This window comes from Chiloscyllium plagiosum, chromosome 48, assembly GCF_004010195.1.
Source record: "Chiloscyllium plagiosum isolate BGI_BamShark_2017 chromosome 48, ASM401019v2, whole genome shotgun sequence".
NCBI lineage: Eukaryota > Metazoa > Chordata > Chondrichthyes > Orectolobiformes > Hemiscylliidae > Chiloscyllium > Chiloscyllium plagiosum.
Window position 1 is genome coordinate 7,242,251 of NC_057757.1, and position 25,132 is coordinate 7,267,382.

Consider the following 25,132-nt stretch of genomic DNA (forward strand, 5'->3'; position numbering starts at 1 on the left):
AAAGGGTTGCTTCTCTTCTGGGTATCCCAGACTTTTCTTGGGAGGGGTAGAGTTCCAGATTTCCACTCCCCTTTGTGTGAAGCATTCCACTGCTCCTGAAGCTCTACCCAGCTCGAATTCCAAGGTTTGTTCTGGAGGTAGCTTCTCTCTTTTCTTTACCAACTGCCACCATTAAATATAAAAGGAGAAATATATGATAATGGAACAGAAGCTTGGACAATGCAACACTTCCAAATAAGTTAATCCAGTTAGATCCAGTACTGTTCTGATGAAACTACTGCATAGCCAACACACCATTCCTAAGGCGACGTGCACAGAACTGAACAGACTTCATAGAATCACAGAATCCCGAAAGTGTGGAAGCAGGCCATTCAGTCCATTGAATCCAAACAGACCTTCTGAAGAGCATCCCATCCAGATCCACAGCCCCCCTACCCTAACCCTGCATTTCCCATGGCTAATCCATCTAGCCTGCACACCCCTGGATACTATGGACAATTTAGCATGGCCAATCCACCTAACCGGCACATCATTGGGCTGTGGGAGGAAACCGGTGCAACGGGAGGAAACCCACGCAGACACAGAGATGATTTGCAAATTCCACACAGACAATCATCAGAGGCTGGAATCAATCTTGGGTCGCTGGTGCTATGAGGCAGCAGTGCTAACCACTGAGTCACCGTGATGAGGTGTCACGAGTGTTCTGAAAAGCTCTAATATAACTTCCATCCTTGGGTATTCCAACACCTGAGGTAGACAACTTGCAGTTATTTCTGTGAAATGCCTCAAGGTGGTTCATAGGAGGATTGTTAGACAGTCCTCAAAGAAGTTGGCATATTACTAAATGCACTGGAGACGTGGTTTGACTCCCACGTCAATCAATTAAATTCAATTGATTGATTCATCTGGAACTGAAAGTTACAGCCTGTACAAGTAACCATTGCAACTACTATTAATTGTCATGAAAACCCATCAGCTTCACTAATGCCCTTTATGAAGGGAAATCCACTGATTTTACCCAATTTGGTCTACATGGCACTTCAGCCCCATAATGATGCTGTTCACTTAATGACTCTCCGATGTGGCCTAGCAAGCCACTCAGTTCAAGTACAAATATGGACAGGCAATAAATGCTGGCCTTGCTTTGGTCATGAAATAGTGAGTTTTTAAAAAAACTCATACTTATTCCACAATAGGAGATATTAAACCAGATGACCAAATATTTCAACAGAGGTTGGTTTTCATGAGTGTCTCAAATGAAAGAGAGAGGGAAGTGGGGGTAAGGTGGGATGGAGATCACGTGTCAGAGAGAGAGAGTCAGACAGAGGTAATAGAGAGAGCAAGAGACTCAGAGAGCAAGAGACTCAGAGAGCAAGAGACTCAGAGAGCAAGAGAGGCAGAGAGCAAGAGAGGCAGAGAGGCAGAGAGGCAGATTCCGAAATCTCTGTACTGAAGGCATGGTGAAATGGTTAAAATCAGGAAAGAAACCAGAATTAGTGGACTACAGTGATCCTGGGGAGTTACACAGTTGGATGAGGTTGCAGATGTAGAAACTTTAAAAATTGATATAGTGCTCAATTGGAATTCAAGGGAGACAATGAGGACAGGCACGATGAGTGAGTGGAACATACTGTGGGTTAGAGTTTGGTGCGAACAGATTTGAAGAAACCCAAGTTTTGCGAGGTTGGAAGTGGGAGGGCAGCTAGGAGCACAACCGAATAGTTAAGCCTGGAGGAAGCACAGGAACGGGCAAGAGCTCAGGGGCAGGTGGGGTGAGGCATGGGTTACAGAACGGAAGAAACGAAGGGGGCAGTGAATGGGGTGAGATGGTAGAGATGAAATAGAGACAATGGCATAGAGAGGCATTACACAGAAACGATTCCCAACTGCCGGTCTGGAAGACTCCGGACCAGTTTCAGAAGAGCGACAACAATTGAGTTCCTTTTAACTTTATTTCTAACACGCATGGTTTTAGCTGCACAACGGACAACCTAGCATCTGCTCGCCAGCAGGAAACACGTGAAGCAACACAGCCACAGTGTGTGAATTCAAATTCCCAACCAGCCAGTCACTTTGTCACTGAAGCAACAAACTCAGAGTGAGACGGCAGCCATCAATGAACAGGGTGACAAGTTGCCCCACTTCACAAGGCTGGCCCGAACATCTCTCAGCAAAGGGAAGGGAAGGAGGGTATGGGGAGGGCCTGAGAGTCGGCGTTGGGTGGGAAGGGGGAGGGGAGGAGGAAGAATCACCGATACATTTCAGGTCGCCGCCCGCTGCAGTGAAGAGGTTGCCCCGCTCAAGATGTGAACTCTCACAGTGTGCTATACCCAGAGGGTGCAGACTGCTCAGACCCTCGGTCAGAAGAAGAGGCCTCGCATACGTCGGCCGATGCCCTGCCGATCATACAGGATGTTGAACTTGTTCACAAACTGGTTCATGGTGTTGCAGGTCTTGGTGATGGTGCCGAGATAAGCCATCAGGCCCACGTCATTGCATTGCTAAGAGACAGGGAGATACAGACAGCAGTGAGAACATCGCATTGCCACAGAGCCAGACCTCAGCCATCTGGCTGGGCAAACAACGCAGAATCAGAAGATAACTGAGATGCAGGAGGAGCCCACTCCGCGCATCATATCTGCACTGGCTCACCGATTCTCCCACCTGCTCCCTGCGATCCCACACACTCCCCCTTTTAAGATAACTCTTAATTCCCTTCTGAATGCTTCGATTGAACCTCCCTCCACCATACACTGCTCCATGTCTGTAGTGAGCAGACATAATCAAAACATCCGTGCGATGGGTTTCCAACGCCCCTCCCCCAAGTCCCTCCTCCCTACCTTTTATCTGAGCCTGCTTGGCACACTTTCCTCGTTCCTGAAGAAGGGCTCATGCCCGAAACGCCGATTCTCCTGCTCCTTGGATGCTGCCTGACCTGCTGCGCTTTTCTAGCAACACATTTTCAGCACTATCTTAAAGACACTAAATGACTTGAGTTCCACAGCCTTCGCCGTCAGTGACACTCACCAACCTCTGGCTGAAGAAATTTCTTCTCATCGGAGTTCTAAAGGACAGTCCCTTCACTCCAAGGCTGTGCTCTCGCGTCCTCGTCTCTCCTGCCAGTGGAAATAGTTTCTCCACCTCCATGCTATCCAGGCCTCTAAGTACTCTGTAAATGTCAATGAAATCTCCAATCCCTCATCTCTTTGAATGCCATCGAGACCTAGAGTCTTCAATTGCTCCTTGTGTAATAAGCCCCTCATCCCTGGGATCATGCTTATAAACCTCCTCTGGACACCCCCTCCAAGGTCAGCACGTCCTCTTAGATACGGGGCCCAAAACTGCTCGCAATATTCCGAACTTGCCTGCTTTATGCAAGGCCTTTAGGGGAGGGAATCTGCTGACCTTACCTGGTCTGGTCTACATGTAACTCCCAATCCACAGCTATGTAGGTGATTAAGTGCCCTCTGAAAATTGCTGAACATGTTACTCAGTTCAAGGGATGGGTAACAATACCGAGCCAGCAACATCCTCACCACATGAAAGCATGAAAAAAGATGAGAAGATGTACAAGAGAACACTCAGAGAAATTGCAAAGACGCAAAAGCTACAGAGTAATGATAACGGGAGATTTCAATTAATAAAAATTAAATAACTCAAAAACTAGAACAGTGACGACATAAAGGATAGTCATCGATAACATTTTCTTGTTGGTATGTTTCTGACTCCAAAGGGTATAAGGCGCTGCTAATTTAGTTTTGAAGAATCAAGCTCACCAAATCTCGGTGGGGGAGCATTCAGGGAACAGCAATCATAACACCATAACGTTTAAACTAACTATGGAAAAGTAGGAATCCAAAATAAAAATTATTTAGTTAGAGTAGGTAGGTAGTCAAACAGACAAGGATACAAGCATATCCTTTTGGCAAATATCTGCACATTAGCAAGTTGTTCCCTCCTTTACTATCCAGTCCAGAGACAAATAGAGCCAAGCTAATTCACTGACTTTTCTCATTAAGCTCTAAGAAACCTCAAGCCATTGATTATTTTGAAGCTTCTCAAGAGTACATTTGCTGGCACAGATGTATTCTTTTGAACCATGCCTACCCCTGGCCCCTCTTTCCCTGGAATGTAAAAGCTCAACCACGCAACTGTCTCACCAGTTACATTCCCTTAGCTTGAGTCACAACATTTCTTGGCAATTCTATTTCGACCCATTGCTTTAAAAAAACGATTCTGACCCTCAAAAAAACAAAGTCACATTCACAAACTGAAAAACAAACTCCACTTACCTCTACTTTAGGTCCCAAGTTTCCAAATAAGAAGAAAAGACTATAAACGTTCCTCACACTATGACCACAACTTAGAAAGAATATACTGGCCTCGGCATGTGGTGCAGAACATAACTGGGGCTTCCGCAATTAGGTAATGAGAAGACATGACATTTTGTCTTTGCAGATATGTACAAGGTCAGGGAGATTTGCTTGAGGATTCAAGATTTTGAAAAGAATCGAGGAATATAGAGAAGAACTCCTCCTGCTGATGGTGGGGAGTTTAGGGTAAAAGGTGCATGACCATAAAATCAGAGCCAGTCTATTCAGGATGGAAGGTAGAAAGCTCTTCTTTATAAAAAGGATGACGTGGATAAGACTTTTTCACTGTATAAGGATATCAGGAGCTAAAGTGGCAGAGAAAAAAAAATGAAGTAAAAATATAGACGAGGAATTATGAAGGATATTATTAAGCTGGAGAGAGTTCAGAAAAGATTTATCAGGATGTTGCGGGGTATGGAAGGTTTCAGTTATAAGGAGAGGCTGGGACCTTTCCACTGGATTGTAGTAGGTTGAGGGGTGACTTTATAAAATCATGAGGGGTAATAAATAAGGGGAATGGCAGGTGTCTTTTCCCTAGGGTGGGGGATTTCAAGAGTAGGCAGCATATTTGTAAGGTGAAAGGAGAAAGACTTAAAAATGACATGAGGGACAATTTTATTTCTTTCTTTTACACAGTGTGTGGAACGAACTTCCAGAGGATGCAGGTACAGTTACAATGTTTAAAAGTCGTTGACATACGTACATGAATAAGAAATGCTTGGAGGGATATAGCTCAAGCACAGGCAGGTGGAGCTGGTTTAGTTTGGGATTATGGTCGGCATGGACTGGTTAAACTGAAGAGTCTGTTTCCGTGCTGTATGAGTTCTGTTCCCCTCAAGGGTGGAGTGATGGGTTTTGCTTTGCATAAGTTAAGCTCAAACAGGAAACAGCTTCATTTCCCAAATAAGCAACCGGCTCTGACTTACATCATAGAAGTCGGTCTTAAACTTGTCGGTGCTGAGGACCGGCAGTCGGTGACACAGGGCGTAGGCTTCACGCAGGATCTCATGGTTAAACGGTACTTCCCCTGTTTAAGAACACAAATGGAACATTGCAAAACAAGCAGCTCGATGCATCCTATCCTGAGCTGAGACTGATATGCACTCCAGCCTGACTGCCCCCCCACATATCCACCTCCTCACAAACAGTATACCCCCTCTCCATGTCCCTTACACCTATCTCAAAACCCTATCTGCACCAGCCATAGGGGAGATGGTGGCATAGTAGTAATGTCCTGGACTAGCAACCCAGAATCACCAGCTAATATTCTGGAGACTTGGGTTTGGGAGATGGTGAAACTGAGCTCAAGGAAAACCTGGCATTAAAAAGAAGCTAGCATAAGGGCAGCTGCGTAACCACCAACTATCATTATATAAACTCATCTGAGTCACTAATGTCCTTTAGAGAAGAAAACCTTACCTGACCTACACGTGATTCCAGAGGCACAACAATGCGTTAATGGCCCTCTGGGCATTTAGCGGTGGGCAATAAATCCCGGTTCAGCCAATGATCCCCACATTGAATGGATAAAAAAAACTGAGAAGACCTAAAGGGCATACTCCCACTACCAATGCGACACAGACAGACACACAGACACAGACACACTCCCCTCTCCAGGAGCCACATTGGTTCCTTACACTCCCCACACTACCACCCAGCCACTGACTGCTGGAAGAAGGTGCAGTGGGCTCTCCTACCTGACTCTACAGCTTTGACGTATTCCAGGATGACACGGACCCGACTGTGCAGCATCTTAATGGCGCTGTGTTGTGCAATGAGATGTTCAGCCACTGTAACAGGATCAGAAGGGAAGTCAGCTAATTGCTTAGGGGAAGGAGGCAGTAAGTTCCAGGGTTTCCTGTGGTGGAGGGGTTGCTGGGTCACACTGAGCCACCATTTTACAGGGACATTATCAGACAAACAATACTGAATCACCTTCATAGACAGGAGTCAATTACCAAAAGCTTAGGGATAGGGAGTTGGCTAGCTCAGTTGGCAGGATGGCCAGTTTATAAAGCAGAGTGTTGCCAACAACATGGGTTCTGGTCACCGACTCAACCTCTTCCCCCTCACCTGAGGCGTAACCTCAGATTAAACTATCACCAGTTGTCTATCTGTCTGTCTCTCTATGTTCCCAACCTCTTTCTTACCCCTTGATATCTTTTTAAAAACACAGAATCCCTACAGTGTGGAAAGCAAGCTATTCTGCCCATCGGGTCCACACCAACAATCCAAACAGCATCGCACCCTATCCTTGGGATTCTACATTTCCCATGGCTAACCCACCTCGCCTGCGCATCCCTGGACACTATGGGACAATTTAGCATGACCAATCCACCCTAACCTGCACATCTTTGGACTGTGGGAGGAAACCCACACAGACACTGGGAGAATTTGCAAACTCCACACAGACAGTCGCTTGAGGGTGGATTTGCATCCGGGTCCCTGGCGCTGTGAGGCAGCCATGCTCACCACTGAGCCACCGTACCACTCCATCTCAATTAATATCTCAAATATCAGCTGGGTGTCAATGCAGAACAGCAATAGGGAAGAATATTTATTTAACGGTGACAGCCTGGGTTGTGTTGAACATCAAAGGAACTTGAATGTCCTTGTGCAGGAGTAACTATGTCTTATTGCAATCATATAGAGCATAGTTTGAGACCAAGCCTGCAGCACTGACGTATTGGCCTCTTTCCACAAGGGAAATGCATATTTGATAAAGATGGAGTGCAATGTATGCCCACCAAACCAGTTCCTGAGATAGATGGACTGTGCCAGGAGGACAGATTGTGGAAACTGGGCCTGCATTTTCTAGCGTTTACAAGAATGGGAAGTGATCTTATTGAAACCGACAAGGTTCCTACAGTAACCATCAAGACAGAGGCAGGAAGGATGTTTCCCCCTAGCTGGGTCAGTGGTCCAGAACCAGGGAATCCAGTCTCAGTGTAAAGGGCAGGCCAATTAGGACAGAGATGAGGAGCTTCTTCACTTGGGGGCCGAGTGGGGGTGGGGGAGGAGGTGGTGATGGAGAGTTGGTGAATCATTGGACTTCTCTGCCCTAAAGGTCTGTGGAGTATCAGTGACTGCCTGTGCACCAGGCAGAGAACAATCAATTACTCCATACTAAAACCAGCGAGAGACAGTCAAAGAAAACGGAACTGACGTAAAACAAATTTGTTCCGATCTCCATGAGTGGCTCGCTCTTCCTGACGAGGCACTGTTCAGTTGGCAAAAGGGCAACTTGTGGCCTGGGACGGTGAGTTCGGTTACATTCTATAACTGACAGTTTGCTCCTGTTCGATGGGACTGGGGTTTGCCCCAGTCTCCCGGCAGCTGTGACAAGGATAAGGCATTATCTCTAACCATCCTTGTCGCCCTCCCCCAGCCCAGCTCAGCACAGCAGATTTACACAGCGCTGACGAAAGTCCTTGCCTGTGGAATTCTCCCCTGTGCCAGTCGCTGTCATGCGAGCCACGTGATCAACTCCGATGCGCTCGGCCTCCTCTGTGGCCAGGGTGTAGGTCAGTTCAGCGAACAGCACTGTGGCCTGGACAAAGGACAGAAAGAAAGCAATCAGTGTGGTGAACTCTGTCAGACAAGGAAACACTCACACGCTCTCCATGGAAACTTGGACTGGGGCTCTGCAGCCAGTGTGTCACTTGGAAAATGCACAGCGTCCTCCCTGATCAGGATCAGTAGGAATCCACTCATCAGCTCAGTAGGGCTGCCTGCCGCATGTGAGCAGACGAGACAGAACAGCCCTCCTCTGCGAGGCCTCTTTAGGCAGAATGGCTTGCTGATTCTCACGAGGACTCGCACATTGAGAACGATCTGTCGGTCAGCCAGCCTTCTTGTGGAGCCGTATCCTAGTCGGAGTCGGTGAACAAGGCACAGACCTAGCAAAAATAGTGGGGGAGGGCAGATAAGCCAAGCTCCAGGACAATTAGGGTCGGGCAATGATTGCTGGCCTGGTCAGCTGTGAGCACAAAAACAAGGTGATGGGAGGAGGGGGTGGAGGAACTTGCCAGCCCACTCAGGGTGGGTTTGGGAAGGGATTAGTGTCTGCTGTTGTGCGAACCCTCCAGCTGGCTGCTGAGCAGAAAGGCAGAGTCCCACATCCCTGGGACTGAGAGCCTCTAGAGTTCACTGCAACGGAGCAGCCAAGGTCAGCAGTGGTGAATGACCCCAAATCTGTCATGTTGAAACAAGGAGCCATTTTGGATTGCCCGAGCTCTCACTCCTGATAGTCAGTGAGTGGTGAGACAGGAGGTGGAGACGTAGTGGCACTGCCTGGACATGGGGCCAGAAGATGACTCAGCCTGGGAAAGTGCCAGGAAATGCCAACATCCTAGGATGCGCCCATTTCTATTCTCGCACAACTTAGAACATGAGAACAGTGACCAGAGTCTTCAGACTTGCCTGAAAAGGATTTGGAAAACAGCAAAAGACCAACAGGCAGGTGGAAAAAATGGAACTGCACCCTCAATAATGTGAAAAGAACTGAGGCAACCATTTGTCGTTCACACAAAGAAAAGTTACTGGCGAGAGTGAATGAATAGAAAGGATCAGGGGTTCAGAAACACAATCTTTCAGAAATGAGAGAGCGGGGAATACACGGCAACACAATCTGGGGTGTATAAATAAGTGTACTGTGTGCAAGAGCAAACAAATTCACTTGCAACATTGGTTATTTCACAGCTAGCACAGTGTGTGGAGTTTTGAATACCTCACTCTTCCAAGACATTAAAAGCCACAGAGGTGGAACAGACTAGGCAGATTCATCAGAACGTTAGCAGGAATGAGAAACGACTATTACGAGGAGATACTGGTGACGCTAAAAGAGTCAACGGTTATACACAGATTGGAGGCAGCAAGAACCCAAGCTATTGACGGGGAGACAATGGCTATTGGTCAATCAGATTAACGGTTAGAAATTGTCACTAAGAAAGTGTCAAAGTCGGGCGAAATTTCATTGGATTGCTGAAGCTGGAAAAGTTTGCCACAGGGAACAATGGAGGCAGAGACCATCACATCTTGCAACACAAAATGAGGCAAATATTGGAAACAGAGGAACATACAGGGCTACTGCGAGTGAGCACGGCAGTGGGAATAGTTGGGATTTGATACAATGTTATGGGGAGTAAGCAGGGCAGTGGGATTCATTTAGGGTTGATATGATGCTATGGTGAGAGTGCGGGGCAGTGGGATCAGTTGGGATTGATACAAGGCTATGGTGAGAGAATGGGACAGTGGAATTAGTTTAGGATTGATATGGAGCTACGCAATGATAACAGGGCAGTGGGACTAGTTTGAGATTGATATGGGACCTTGGGAAGAGAGCAGAGTAGTGGGGATTACTCTAGGACAGTGAGACAGTGGGACAGTGAGATTAGTTTGAAGATTGATATGGGGCTCTGGCGAGAGCGTACGACATGGAATTCTTAGTTGATTTCACTAGCAACGGGTCAGCATTATGTACCAAAAGGTCTTCCCTCCTGTGGTAAGAATGCCCTGGTTACAGTGAAGAGTGAAAATATACTGCGGATTGCTTGAGAGTTGACTATCTGAAGGGTAAGCGATAAACAGAAAGTGCTATATCTCTGCTTTTTATATGAATGGTGTGGCACAGGTCTGCAAGTCTCATTAATATATGAATTGACTCGAAAAAGCTTTCCTGGCAGTTAAAATAAAAAGAAAGAAAAGGAATATAAATAAGGTTGAAATGATTATGGAGATGAAATAAAATGCGACTAATTTAGGTTAAAGACATGCACAACCTCAGCCAGAGGAAAATACCAAGATGACATTGCAGTAAATGCACGCATACTGATAGCAACAGGCTGGGACTGTACGTGACACACGCTCAGAAACAGCAGGATAGTATCCAGTGTAGGATGTGCAAAGACATTCTACAGGATATATCAATTCATACACCATCCTGGCATGGACTATATTGCTATTCCTGTAGTGTCACTGGGTCCATAGCCTGGAAATTCCTGCCTTAGCAGCAGTGTAGATGGATCTACGCCCAAGGACTGCTGTGGCTCACCCCCACCTTCTCCAGACCTCCAACACCTACACAGGGGGGAATTGCACATTGCACCGAATATGACAGAAACAACTGTACATGGCGCAGGATATATACATAGAGCAACATAAACCGAGGGGAACTGTACATGATGCAGGGTGTATACACAAACTGACATAAACCCGAGAGGAACTGTACATGATGCAGGATAGACACACAGACTGACATAAACCGAGGGGAGCTGTAGATGATGCAGGATATATACACAGACTGACATAAACGAAAGGGGACTGTACATTGTGCAGGATATGTACACAGACTGATTCAAATTGAAGGAAACTGTACATGATACATACACAAACTGAGGGGAACTGTAAATGGTGCAGGATATACACAGACTGATGCAAACTGATGGGAACTGTTCTTAGTGCAGGATAGATACACTAACTGATACAGAGGGGGACTGCACATCATGAATGATACAGACTGACAGGACAGAACTGAAGTTGATTAATTCCATACCTCTCCAGCGATGATATCGATGACTGACTCATAAACACTCACTGGAAGCTGTAAGAGAAGAACACTGTCAGGCGGTAAACATTTATTACGCGTGTTCTTTTTTCTGAAGCCAAGACTTTTCCAATTAAGTGCTACATGGTAGGATCAAGCTGTGGTGCCTTCAGAACAGGAACATGCTTTCAATTTTCCAATCTGGTTGCTTTTATGTTTTCCCCTAATTACCTGCTGCATTTTCAAAGGCAGTGGCCTCCTGTGTTCAAAGTCCATCCCACTGGAGTCAAACTTCTCCCACTTCAAACTGCTTTTTCCAGAACCCCCTCACCACCTTCAGGTTTCCAATCCGCCCTCAGGTCGGCGGCTTTTAAAACTCCAGCTCAGCCCAATCTAACCACTGCCGATTTCTGATCCTCCACCACCCGCCCTCTGATTCCATGCTGGGACCCTAAACTAACTGGGCTTGCTCCTCCCTCCATGATGGTACCTCGTGGGCAGCACTCAAACACGTCGGAGGTGAAACTCCTATAGTTTTACTTCAGGCAAATTTCACGTTTAAAATATTAACAAGGGCTCCATTCCAATTGCAAACACCTGGATTTTTAGCGCAGTCAACAGCCGTAATCCATAGCATCTGTGCTGACGCTCATTTATACTTAGAAAGCTGAACGTGGATGGCTTGTTCGGAATAAATTTGCTTTCTTCTCTGCTGCCCTGTCAATCAGCTCTTCAGTATTTAAAGCGAGCTGAAAGATATGGGTGAATTTTCAGGTCTGTTCAGTCCCGTTGCTGGGGCAGACTTTCACTCCACTCCTGGGCCCTTATCAAAGTGTTTGAAGGATTGCAGGGCTGGAGGAGGTCACAGATCCAGAAGGGGTCATGGAGGGATTTAGAACGTTTAATTTTCGGGTCGATCAGTGGATACAGGGGTGGGGGTGACCGGGACCAGATGGGTTAGATATGGGTGGCAGAGTTTTGGACGAATGCGTGGGGGAGAAGAAACCTACATAACTTGGGCCTCATCCATCCACCTGTTGCATACACTTATGGTCAACACCTATATTAGGAGTGACTATTGTAGAATCCTTCTGCAGCCAAAAAGTCTTATCTTGTCACAAAGTGGGCCTGCCACAGAGGACTAACACCATGTTGAATGGACTAGATTCAAAACAGCTCCAAGTGGGCACCCATGACATGAAAAGGAATCATGCACAGGGTTACAAGCCGTGGGAATGGCACTAAGACAATTGCTCATTTCGGGAGCCAGCACAAACGTGACGGGCCCACTAAGACCATGAGACATAAGTGCAAAGATGGGCCATTCAGCTCGTTGGGTCTTCCATGCCATTCAATGAAACCATGGGCAGCTCTGGTAACCCTCAACTCCCCTTTCCTGCCTCTTCCCCATAACCCTCGATTCCCTTATTGATTCAAAATCTGTCCATCTCAGCCTGAAATGATCCAGCCTCGACAGGAAAATTCCACAGATCCAACATTCTCTCACAGGTCGTTCTGCAATAATGCGTGTTTTGTCAACGTGAATTCGCTCTAATATGATTGACAAAAAGAGGATACAGTCTCTAAAATGCAAACGTTTAAAATGTGTGTTGGCCAACACTTTAAGTGCCGTTTCTACAGCGTGATTTTTCTATAATGCAGAGTTGCACAAGAACACTACCATCGCGTTATAGAAAAACGACCTGTGTTGCATAAATACCGCCCCCTCCACACTTCACGTCAGCTCTGACGAACAGCCATCTAGCCTCTAAATATTAGCTTGCTCTCTCTCCACAGGTGCTACCTGGCCTGATTTGATTTCCAGCATTTCTGTTGTCTCCACAGATTCACTACCGCCCGACAGAAGAGATTCCCCCTCATCTCTTCCTTAAATAGATGAGCCATGATTGTGACAACATACTGCCTGGAAGGTTCCCTCAAGGTTGCGTGACATGCACAGCCTATCTGATCTTCGGCAATCAACTCAGCGTTAAAGTAGTGGTGAATTTTTCTGTTTCAGTCAGACAGTAGATAGTGAGGGAACTGGTGGTAAGGTACAAGGTTTGAGTAAGGTATGAATGAACAGGTCTTCCAGTGGTGCCCAGACAGGGAAGGGGATATGTCAGGGCCCAATAACAGGAGCCCACAACTCAAAAGGCCTTTTGTTTTCAAGTCAGGAACAGGGCCGCTGTGATTTCTGAGTGTCCTCTAGTCTCTCTAGTACTCAACCGAAGGAAACCATGCAGGACACTGCAGTGGGAGAAGTAGGACTGTGAGGTGAAGTCCGAGGGTCACGGAGTATTACAGCACAGAAAGAGGCCATTCAGCCCATTTAAGCAGTGATCTACTCTAATCCCATTCCCCAGCCTGTAACTCGGTACTCTTTGGCATTTCAAGTATTGATCTAAATATATCTGAAATACTCTGACACCTTTTCAGGCAGTGAGTTCCAGATACCCACCAGCCTCTGGGTGAAAAATAAATTCTTTCTAAAATCCCCTCTAAACCACCTGGCCCTGACCTTAAAGCTGTGCCTTTTGGTTACTGACCCCTCCACCAAGTCTCCTTCTATCTATACTACCAATCCCCCTCAACTTTCCAACAGCTCTCTCAGCAATTTCCCTGCTCCGAGGAAAACAACACCAGCCTACTGAGTTGAAAACTTCTTCCAAACAGCACGCCTCCCAGCACCTTTGGTCATCTGTGATGGCTCTGGCTGTTTTTGTGTCACACAAAAGGCAGAATCCCAACGGAGAGGTTTAAACCCCTGGGCTGCAGGTCAGATCCTGGTTCTTGGGGCAGTGGGTGACAGAGACCAAATAGCAAAAGTGAGTTTTCTGAGGAGAGTGTGAGACAGCAGTTTTTAAAGGGAGTTGGTGGTGCTGCTGATGGCTTGGTGGTGGTGGTGGGAGGTGGGTGGGTTTCGTTCCTGAGGAGAGGGGCTGGTTCACAATGTCAGCAATGTGACGGCCAAGAGGGATCAACATGTGATCAATAAAATCGAAGGGTCCCGACAATGTGAAAGCAGGCCATCTGGCCCATTGAGTTTACACTGACCCTCCAAACAGGAAGCCACCCCCCCCCCTCCAATGGTCGCTTGAGGGTGGAATCAAACCATCCCTGGTGCCTTGAGGCTAACCCCTGAGCGACTGTGTCATAGCTTAGTGGGAGTGAGGTCAAGGGGGCAGGAGGGGAATCTCAGTAACGATAACATCAAAGACAATCAATCTTTCGAATCAGAAAAGCCAGCTAATGCCAGTCTACAGTCCATTTACACAGAATGCGTTGTATTTCTCCATCTCCTCTTCCATCACCAGAGGAACTGTCTCCCTGAAACAACTGCAGCTCCTGGAGTATTGACAAATACAGAGACTGGGGCCTCCTAAAGGCCACACATAAAGCAAACACCCGTCAAAAGCACAGACCCTGGCATTTGTCTGAAGGCACCTGGCTGTAACTTCAGTTGTTGCAGACAATCAAATCAAAAACATTTGTCCGGAGATTAAGTCAGCACAACATTTTAGCAGCCACCGGCTTTTAAAACTTCCACTCTGCGTCACGAGTGGATTTGGTCACTAGGTTTGAAAATTAGGAAGGCAAAGCTGGTCACCACGCCGATGGCGGGGGATAGATCAGGGACAGGTTGAGTGACAACCAGGGAGATTGCTTGCAGCAAAAGGGAGAAGCCACAGCAAACAGAGACAGGAGCAAGTTTCAGGACGTAGGGTGACCACGAGAGGTGGAGGAAAATGAGCAACACCAGTGAGGCGGAATGAGATGCCGGGGTTGAATGAGGGCAAAGGTATTTGGGACGGGGTGGGATTTGACAAGCACCACTGTAACAGCATCAGGACCTGTGGAGGGACAGCGAGTTAACAAAGGCAGAACAACAGGGTGGCATGATTTAATAGGGGGCAGCAGCACACTACACAGCAATTGGGATTTCAGAAGGACAAGCGTGACTTAGCAAGGATTGTGGTAATGGCATCGCGACCTAATGAGAGACAGTGTCACAGGGCATTGGGGCTGGGATCCAGCAGGTGGCGGGAGAGTGGCAGTTACACAGAACACCAGGATCTAACTGAGGGCATAGGTGGTGTCGGGCAACGTTTCTTTTAAGCCGTGTGCAGCCACTCTGGTGACCGGTGCGCAGCGCCTGTTTGTGCTGACCCCAGCGTGCAGAATAAAAGAACAATTTAAGGGAATGCTGATTGTTGGGGTGGCAGGGAGGTGCAGTGGCACAGAACAGAGATTGGAATCGAATGGCAAATGACTTCACAGAACATCAGCATCAGGATCGAACGGTGATCGGTGTCAGAAAACATGAAGATCAGGATCTAACAAGGTGCAGTATTCCAAAATACCGGAGCAGGATCTGACGGGGTAGTGCCACAGAGCACAAGGATTGGGATAAGACTGGAACCGTGCGACAGAACATTATCAGAATGTTCTAAGGGGCAGTATTACTGGAGATTAGGATCGCGGGCTAAAGGGGGGTAGTGTAACACTTAACATTAGGATTTAATGACAGACAGAGTGGGGTTTTACATGTAAAGTTATTTAACACATATTACTTACGTCTGTGTGCTTTGTCATGGGGTTCAACTTGAGGAAGAGTGGGCTTTCAATAATCTCACACACCTGCAGATGCCAGAAGAAAAGCCAGGATCAGTTCCGCCCCGGAAAAACCCTACTGGAGGTACCAGCTCCTCCATGCATTTGCTGTATTGTGACACTTCGGGATAAGAGGGTCAGTGCCTGGAGAGGAAAAGCACTGGGTGGTCCAGGAGATCAGAGAACTCACGGTGCAGTGTCCAGACAAGGAGCCTGTCAAACTATCCCATACAACACCAGGGCTTCAGCCCCTGGCAAAATGCACATCAGTCACCTTTGTGCCCTGGATTCATATGCAATCAAAGGCAAATCCATAACCTGGGCTGAGAAAATGCAATACTGATGGAGTATTGCAGTGTCTTTGGATGAGATGTAAAAGAGAGGGCCCATCTGCCTTCTCAGATGGATGCTCAAGATCCCACAGCATTATTTAATGGAATTTTAAAGGACAAATCATATTTAAATAAATTGCTGGAGTTTTCTGATGAATCATAAAATCGATGAGGATAATACTGAAGTGGTATGAATGGAATTTGAAGAGACACCTGAAAGTGTCTTACATCAGACTTACGAGGAGCATCTGTGAAGAGAAAAGAAAGTTGACATTTTGAATCCCGTGATCCTTCGAGGGACTCTGTTTTTCGCTTCACAGATGCTGCTCATAAATCCAAAGTGCGAAAATTTCAGATGTCTTTTCAAATTGCATTTACACTATCTTAACAGAATTATTCTCATCGATGTGCCATGCTTCACTGGACTTGAAATGTTCTCTCTCCACAGATGCTGCCACCTGGCTAAGTTTCACCAGCAATTTCTGTTTTTTTCCAGATCTCCAGCATCCACAATTCTTTGCTTTAATTTATACTTATGTACAAGTGACAAAACGAAAGGAGGGACAGAGAGTAACATGGATACAGAATTGAGGTAAAAAACAATGACTGCAGATGCTGGAAACCAGATTCTGGATTAGTGGTGCTGGAAGAGCGCAGCATCCAAGGAGCTTCGAAAACTCCTTGGATGCTGCCTGAACTGCTGTGCTTTTCCAGCACCATTAATCCATAATCTTGATACAGAATTGGCTGAACGACGGTAAACAGGCAGTAGTGTTTCATGGGTGTTTTTGGACTGGAGGAAGGCTGCTGTACCATGATATATAGTCACAATCTAGACCTTGAGCGTGCTGGGCACAATCTCAAAAACTGCAAACAATACAAAACTTGAAAGCGTCGTGAACTGCGAGGAGGATAAGGCAGAAGTTGAAAAAGACATATAGGTTGGTCAAACAGGCAGACAAGTTTCAGGTGAAGTTTTCAGAAACAGTACGAGGTAGGCTGATCTCATGCTGGACAGGAGTCAGCTAGTACAAGTGCAGTGCTGTGGTGTCAGATTATGCAAGCTGTACACTGACCTGTTTGTGAACATGGATATCAGACTCATCTGGAGGACCCCCCGTGGTGTACCAGCCCAGGAACTCCATGTCTTTAAAGACCTGCTTAACTAGAGACAGAGAGAGATAGAGAGAAAAATCAGACTGAAAGATCACAGGGATGGGGCAAAGTGCTTCTTAGCAAGTTGCTCCATTTGGGAAAGACTCAACCCTTGGAAAGGACGCAAGAAGCAAACTGAGGTGGTTTTTCTTTAATCCGCTGGTAACGCTATGAAATAGGTTATTAGATGACCACACATGTTGGTCAATAGATTATGTCACGGGCTTCTGGAAGGGATAGTGGCTCGCTGGATGGTAGTGGGGAGCACAGCACAAAGTGGGAGGTTGGTGCGCCATGGCAAGGAGAAGGGCAATTGTGTCTTGAGGGCTGGTATCAGCTTGTGGTCTGAATAAATTGTCATCTCAATGACTCAAGGAATGGAAGGATGCAGCATGATAGGGTGGAATGCCACTCAGTGGTAGAGAACACGCCATTTAGACCACCAGTAATCACCCCTGTATGGCAGCAGCATGGAGGGCCAACACAGCACCCACATTCTGAGGAACTGTCGATACATGGAGGTGAGATTATTACTCACACTGCTCCTCTTTGGTGTAGTAATATTCCTTGTCGATGACAATCTTTTCCTCCACTGTGTGAGACAGCAGCTCGAAAGAGTTCATCACCTCGATGTTTCTGCCCTCCTGCTTTCCAATCAAGGCACCAATCACTGCAAACAGAAACACCAACTGATTCAACAGGCAACAGGGAAAAAACCCCAACTATTTAAACAGCAAGCAACACAGGGCCGACCGCATCAATATGGGGAGGAAGTCAACAAGTAGAGAAGACAGCGCTGAAAATGTGTTGCTGGAAAAGCGCAGCAGGTCAGGCAGCATCCAGGGAACAGGAGAATCGACGTTTCGGGCATAAGTCCTTTTTCAGGAAGAAGGGCTTATGCCCGAAACGTCGATTCTCCTGTTCCCTGGATGCTGCCTGACCTGCTGTGCTTTTCCAGCAATACATTTTCAGCTCTGATCTCCAGCATCTGCAGACCTCACTTTCTCCTCCTAGTAGAGAAGACACCATGACAGTATTAGGAGCAGGAGCCAGCATACAGCACTCGTGTTCCCTATGGTACAATTGGAAGCGCGCACTCATTTCTGAATTCAAGTCCCAATCTAGGTACATTAAACCGTGCCCCTCTCACCTGTCTAAGGTTGGTGTGAAAGAACTGCAGGGGTGCTCTGCCCCGCATCAATTTCCTTTCTTTATTGGTTTAAGTGATGTGGGTATCACTAGGAGGTGAGCATTTATTACCTGTCCCAAATTGCCCTTGTGAAGGTAGTGGGTGAACTGCTTTCTTGAAATGCTGCACTCCACTTCGTGTCAGTACATGCACAATGCCATTAGGGAGGGAGTTCCAGGATTTTGATCCAGTGAAGGAATGGTGATATATTTGCCAGTCAGGATAGTAGGTAGATTAGAGGAGAATGGCAAGGGGTGGTGGCTCCTACTTATCTGCTGCCCTGTCCTTCTAGATGGTAGCAATTGAGAGCTTGGAAGGTGCTGTCTAAGGTGCTTTGGTGAATTTCTATGGTGCATCTTGTGTAGGTGGTACACACTGCTGCTACTGAGCGTCAGCGATGGAGGGAATGGATGATGAATTGGGTGTCAATCAAGTAGGCTGCTTTCTCTCAGATGGTGTTGAGCTTCTTGGGAGTTCCACGCATCCAAGAAAGGTGCGGATATTCCGTCACTACTTCTTTATAGCTGGTGCGCAGGCTTTGGAGAGTCAGGAGGCGAGTTACACTCACCAGAATTCCTACTATAACCCCAGATCCCTCTAATCTTCTAACCCAATTAGTCTCTTATTTTTCACGCTGTACACTGCCCTTTTATGTTTTCCTGCAAAATGGAAAGACTTCCCTTATCCATATTGAAAATTATTCAGCTGTTGTGCACCTATTCTGCAATTTTATTCATGTTTTCCTATATTATGTCTTCTTTCTGGCTGAATGGCAAGTACCTTATTAAAAGTCATGTATAACAAGCAAAGCACTACAATTCATTCCTCCTACAAGTACAGGAACAGGCCCTTCGGCCCATCACACCTGCGCCAAATCCTAATTCTTTTTTAGACCCACTACTTATTGCCCATGCATGGTTTCTATCCCTGTCTGTCTCCTGTTCATGTCTATCAAGATACACCTCAAACATCGCTAACCTGCCTGTTCACCACCTCCACTGGCAATGCGTTCTAAGTACCACAACTCTGTGAAAACGTTTCCCTGCACCTGTCCTGTAAACCTTTCCCTCTCTCCTTGAATGTGTGCCCTCTTCTAGTTGACCTTTCCACCCTGGGAAAAAGTCTTTGACTATCCACCCTATGTATGGCTCTGTCAAACGATCTAATTGAAAAGCAAAAGTAATATTAACTTCATAGACTTTGGTCAAAGCACAGTCAGATCATCGACTATTCTGGCCTCCACATTATATTAAAAAAATGTGGAGAAACTGGAAGGGATGTCAAAAAATTTTAATCAGGCTGCGATGCAAACTTTGGCGTTATAACCATCAGGAAACATCAGATTTGTTGGGCAATTTCTCTTGTGTATAAACTGAGAGACGATTTGACGGAGGCCTACAAGATTATGAAAGGTTTTGTTAAGGTAGACGTTGACATTTGCAGATGAAATGAGAATTCAAGAAATTACAAACATATGTCAGTCAATGAAAAATCAGATAGGGAACGGAGGAGAAATTTCTCAGAAGGGTTACAAGTTAGTCAGGCAAGACCAAAAGACAGAGCTAAGAAGAGCCAGGAAGGGACATGAGAAGTCTTTGGTGGATAGGATCAAGGGAAACCTTAAGGCTTTCTATAGCTATATCAGGAATAGAAGAATGACTCGAGTAACATTCGGGCCAATCAAGCGTAGTAGTGGGAAGTTGTGTGTGGAGTCAGTAGAGATAGGGGAAGTGCTAAATGAATACTTTCCGTCAGCATTCACACGGGAAAAAGGCAATGCTGTCAAGGAGAATACTGAGATACAGGCTAGTAGTCTAGATAAGATTGAGGTGCTTAAGGAGGTGGTGTTAGCAATTCTGAAAAGTATAAAAACAGTTAACTCCCCTGGGCTGGATGGGAATTATCCTAGGATTCTCTGGGAAGCCACGGAGGAGATTGCTGAGCCTTTGGCTTTGATCTTTATGTTGCCATTGTCTATGGGAATAGTGTCAGAAGACTGGAGGATAGCAAATGTCTTTCCCTTCTTCAAGAAGGGGAGTAGAGACAACCCTGGAAATTATAGACCTGTGGGCCTTCCATCAGTTGTGGGTAAAGTGTTGGAAAGGGTTGTAACAGATAGGATTCATCATCATCTCGAGAGGAATAAGTTGATTAGGGATCGTCAACACGACTTTGTGAACGGTAAGTCATGCCTCACAAACCTTATTGAGTTTCTTAAGAAGGTAACCAAACAGGTTGATGAGGATAAAGTGGTTGATGTGGTGTATATGGATTTCAGTAAGGCATTTGATAAGGTTCCCCACATAGGATATTGCACAAAAATACAGAGGATTGGGATCGACGGCAATTTAGATCAGAAATTGGCTAGCTGAAAGAAGACACAGGGTGGTGGTTGATCGGAAATATTCACCCTGGAGTTCAGTTACTAGTGGTGTACCGAAAGGATCTGTTTTGGGTCCACTGTTGTTTCTCATTTATATAAATGACCTGGATGAGGGCATAGAAGGATAGGTTAGTAAATTTGCGGATGACACTAAGGTTGGTAGAGTTGTGGATAGTGACAAAAGACATTGTAGGTTACAGAAGAACATAAGCTGCAGAGCTGAGCGGTGGCAAATGGAGTTTAATGCGGAAAAGAGAGAGTGATTCACTTTGGAAGAAGTAACAGGAATGCACAGTACTGGGCTAATGGTAAGATTCTTGGTAGTGTGGATGAGCAGAGGAATCTCAGTGTCCAGATACATAGATCCTTGAAAGTTGCCACCCAGGTTGATGGGGTTGTTAAGAAGACAAATGGTGTGTTAGCTTGTATTGGTAGAGGGACTGAGTTTTGGAACCATGAGATCATGCTACACCTGTACAAAACTCTGGTGCGGTCATATTTGGAGTACTGTGTACGGTTCTGGTCACCGCATTATAGGAAGGATGTGGAAGCTTTGGAAAGGGTTCAGAGGAAATTTACCAGGATGTTGCCTGGTATGGAGAGAAGGTCTTACAAGGAAAGGCTGAGGGACTCGAGGCTGTTTTCATTAGAGTGAAAAAGGTTGAGAGGCGACTTAATTGAGACTTATAAGCTAACCAGAGGGTTAGATAGGTTGGCCAGCGAGAACCTTTTTCCTTGGATGTTGATGGCTAGCACGAGGGAACATAGCTTTAAATTGAGGGGTGATAGATATAGGACAGATGTCAGAGGCAGTTTCTTTACTCAGAGAGTAGTAAGGGCGTGGAACGCACTGCCTGCAACATTAGTTGATGCGCCAACTTTAAGGGCATTTAAATGATCATTGGTAGGCATATGGATGAGAATGGAACAGTGTAGGTTAGATGGGCTTCAGATTGGTTCCACAGGTCAGCGCAACATCAAGGGCCGAAGGGTCTGTACTGCACTGTAATGTTCTATTTGGGGTTGGAATGGAGAGCTCACTACCACACTGAACAGTTGGAACGCATTGAATGGAACCTGGATAAATACAGAAGGGAAAAAGAAGATAAAGCTTTGTTAATTGGGTTATATGTGGCAAGTAGGGTGGTGGTTCAAGTGGAAGGTAAACACTGATTGTGATGTAGGAGGCTTAATGGCTGGTCTCTGTACAGCAATTCATGCAGACATGATGGTCTAATGATGACAATCACCTGATGAAGGAGCGTCGCTCCGAAAGCTAGTGTGCTTCCAATTAAACCTGTCTGGTGTTGTGTGATTTTTAACTTTGTACACCCCAGTCCAACACCGGCATCTCCGAATCATGACGGTCTAACGCTTACTTAAGTAGCCTGTTGAATCCTTTACTGTTACAAACCCCATGCATGGTGCACAGATCCTGCCTGACTGTTTCACCATTTCTGTACACTGTGGGGCTGTCACAGGCCCTAACTATATCTTTAGCCATTACTTCAAACCTTGAGCACCCTCCTTATCCCTTTAACTGTTGCCATATACTCAGTATACCACAGAAAGGCCCTCTCAGTCCCGTTAATCATGACTGAGTGCATCACTCTGCTAGACTTTTCTGCACGCACACACCTTGCACAGGTCTCCCCTCTTGAGAACGCATCCGGATCCAATGGTCAGAGATGTTGAGAATAACTAACGGGTGCAATGCGACAGAGACACTCCCCGTCACTCCAGATGCCATCACACTCGGCGTTGCTATAGCAAGAGAACACAACACACAGAAGAGTTTTGGACTTCCATTCTCCGTTAAACACACAAGCATTTTCCACAAATACTGAAATGACATCACCAAAGAGTATCACTGATAGACTGTAACATATTTTCAAAGTGCTCCGCAGCGATACACTCAAATAAAATCTGGCACTGAGTGTCAGAAGGCAGCTGGAAGTCATGGCACAATGATGAGCCCCAAGTATCCTGCAGAGAGTATGGAGCTGACCAGGGAGGCTTGTGCATCTATTTAGCACTGAAAGAGGCTGACTATACTTGGCGTATATGGATAAACCAGGAGGTCACTGTGAAGGCAAGTAATGGCTTCAAACTTTCCTGTCTACAGGTACCTGTTGCACCATCTCCTTTACCCAGGATCACAACAGGGATAGGGGTCAGTCGCTGATGACAAGAATGAGCGGAGTAAGAGTTGGGAAGATGGGCTGCTAAGCAGAGGAGCAAGGGGTATCAGGGGGAAGGAGAGAGAGGGGTGAAGCAGAAAGGAGGAACAGAAAGGAAGGGTGGAGAAGGGGAAGGGAGAAAGGGGGCTATGTGTCTGGGGAAGGGGGGCTATGTGTCTGGGGAAGGGGGGCTATGTGTCTGGGGAAGGGGGGCTATGTGTCTGGGGAAGGGGGGCTATGTGTCTGGGGAAGGGGGGCTATGTGTCTGGGGAAGGGGGGCTATGTGTCTGGGGAAGGGGGGCTATGTGTCTGGGGAAGGGGGGCTATGTGTCTGGGGAAGGGGGGCTATGTGTCTGGGGAAGGGGGGCTATGTGTCTGGGGAAGGGGGGCTATGTGTCTGGGGAAGGGGGGCTATGTGTCTGGGGAAGGGGGGCTATGTGTCTGGGGAAGGGGGGCTATGTGTCTGGGGAAGGGGGGCTATGTGTCTGGGGAAGGGGGGCTATGTGTCTGGGGAAGGGGGGCTATGTGTCTGGGGAAGGGGGGCTATGTGTCTGGGGAAGGGGGGCTATGTGTCTGGGGAAGGGGGGCTATGTGTCTGGGGAAGGGGGGCTATGTGTCTGGGGAAGGGGGGCTATGTGTCTGGGGAAGGGGGGCTATGTGTCTGGGGAAGGGGGGCTATGTGTCTGGGGAAGGGGGGCTATGTGTCTGGGGAAGGGGGGCTATGTGTCTGGGGAAGGGGGGCTATGTGTCTGGGGAAGGGGGGCTATGTGTCTGGGGAAGGGGGGCTATGTGTCTGGGGAAGGGGCTGTGGGGGTGCAGTAACCTAACAGACCGGGGGGTGGTTGCGGACTTCAGGCGGTGATTTCCAGCCTGGCGGCTTCCTGGCGCCATGGCAACGGTCCAGGGCTAGAGCTCCTCCTCGTCCGTCCGCTCCACCACCTCCACCCTCCTACCGGAGTCCCCGAGCGGCGTCGACACTCGGACCCGCCGCTTCACTCGCTCACCCGCCGGCTCCACCTCCATCCCGTTCGCCGCCATCTTGCCGCCCCACGGAGCGCGGCACCTGCGCAGTCGTGGTCGGTGACGTCACGGTGCGAAGGCGACCAATCGGAACGCGGCATGGCGGCCAACTTTGTAAAGGACAGCCCGCGGCGGAAGTGTTACCATGTTGGTAAAGAGTTACACCCCCAAACCATTAGCAGCATCTGTCGTGTGGCCATCTTGGTAAAGGAAGGGTTTGTTGCTGAATATAATGCTCTGTCAAATCTAGGGAAGGGGAATTGCTCAGACTGAGAGGGCAGCACATTCACAAGGAGATATTCCTGCTATACGGGATCATTTTTATTTTTTTTCCTGAACAACTCCAGGGTGTTGGTGGACGGGATCATTTTTATTATCTCATGGGATCCGGGTGTCATTGGCTGGGCCATCATTGATTGTTCCATCCCTAATTTCCCATTGAGAAGGCAGTGGTGAGCTGCCTCCTTGATCCGCTTTGTGGTGTAGGGGCAGCGCCAAAAGGGAGGGACAAAAAAAATGACTGGAGATGCTGTAATCCAAGGTAGACAAGCAGGAGGCTGGAAGAACACAGCAAACCAGGCAGCATTAGCAGGTGGATGAGCCAAAGTTTCAGGTGTAACGCTTCTTCAGGAGGGAGGGAATTCCAGGATTTTGACCCAGCAACACTGAAAGAATGGAAGATATCCAGGTGGTACAATAATAACGGCTCTGAGAGAGGCCCATCGCTCATCATGTACAGCCAGTCATAAAATATCCATCTATTCTGATCCCAGTACTTGGGCTGTCGCCCTGCACGCTGCGGTTTTTTAAAGCGTTCATCTATTAAACTACTACCAGCCCTTAGGTGAGTGACTTTGGAAAAGCACAGCCGGACAGGCAGCATCCAAGAAGCAGAAGAGTCGATGTTTTGAGCATAATTCTTCATCAAGATGGTGAAGAGCTTAAGCTCAAAACTTCAACTCTTCTGCTCCTTGGATGCTGCCTGACCGGCTGTGTTTTTACAGCACCACACTATTTGGCTCTAATATTCAGCATCTGCAGTCCTTACTTTCTCCTGAGGCGAATGAGTCCAGGATGGTGCATGGCTCAGAGGGGAACCTGCGGGTAGTGGTATCCCTATGCATCTGCTGTCCTTGTTCTTCCAGACAGTGGAATTTGAGAGTTGGCCCAAAGAATGCTTGTCCTGATGGCTGCTGTGTATTTGCTGTCACAGTGCACCACCTGGTACAGGATGTGCAAATTTAAGGTGATTAATGGATTGTCAGACAATTGGTTTGCTTTGTGTTGGGTGCAGGTGAGCTCCTTGGGTGCTGTTGGGGTTGAGTTCATTAGGTCATCCCTG

The 25,132-nt window shown here is 47.1% G+C and overlaps 1 protein-coding gene across 1 annotated transcript; it reads right to left on the reverse strand.

Annotated features, from left to right (window-relative positions):
• Positions 1 to 1,933: 1,933 nt before the first annotated feature.
• On the reverse strand, positions 1,934 to 23,866 carry cops6 (COP9 signalosome subunit 6). The gene is made up of 10 exons (XM_043683599.1): positions 23,775 to 23,866; positions 22,229 to 22,354; positions 17,557 to 17,688; positions 16,940 to 17,028; positions 15,496 to 15,558; positions 10,927 to 10,974; positions 7,809 to 7,923; positions 6,071 to 6,163; positions 5,300 to 5,400; positions 1,934 to 2,501 (listed from the first exon to the last, which is right to left on the reverse strand). The coding sequence occupies exons 1-10, from the start codon at positions 23,806 to 23,808 to the stop codon at positions 2,361 to 2,363; spliced, it is 942 nt and encodes a 313-aa protein (XP_043539534.1). The 5' UTR covers positions 23,809 to 23,866; the 3' UTR covers positions 1,934 to 2,360.
• Positions 23,867 to 25,132: the final 1,266 nt, after the last annotated feature.

Excerpts from the sequence above, each read along its gene's own strand:
- cops6 (XM_043683599.1), bottom strand. The coding sequence starts at position 23,808 with ATGGCGGCGAACGGGATGGAGGTGGAGCCGGCGG. Across the intron at positions 17,029-17,556 it reads CTACACCAAAGAGGAGCAGT|TTAAGCAGGTCTTTAAAGAC; the intron begins GTGAGTAATAAT and ends CTCTGTCTCTAG. Across the intron at positions 2,502-5,299 it reads TTAAGACCGACTTCTATGAT|CAATGCAATGACGTGGGCCT; the intron begins GTAAGTCAGAGC and ends CCTGTCTCTTAG.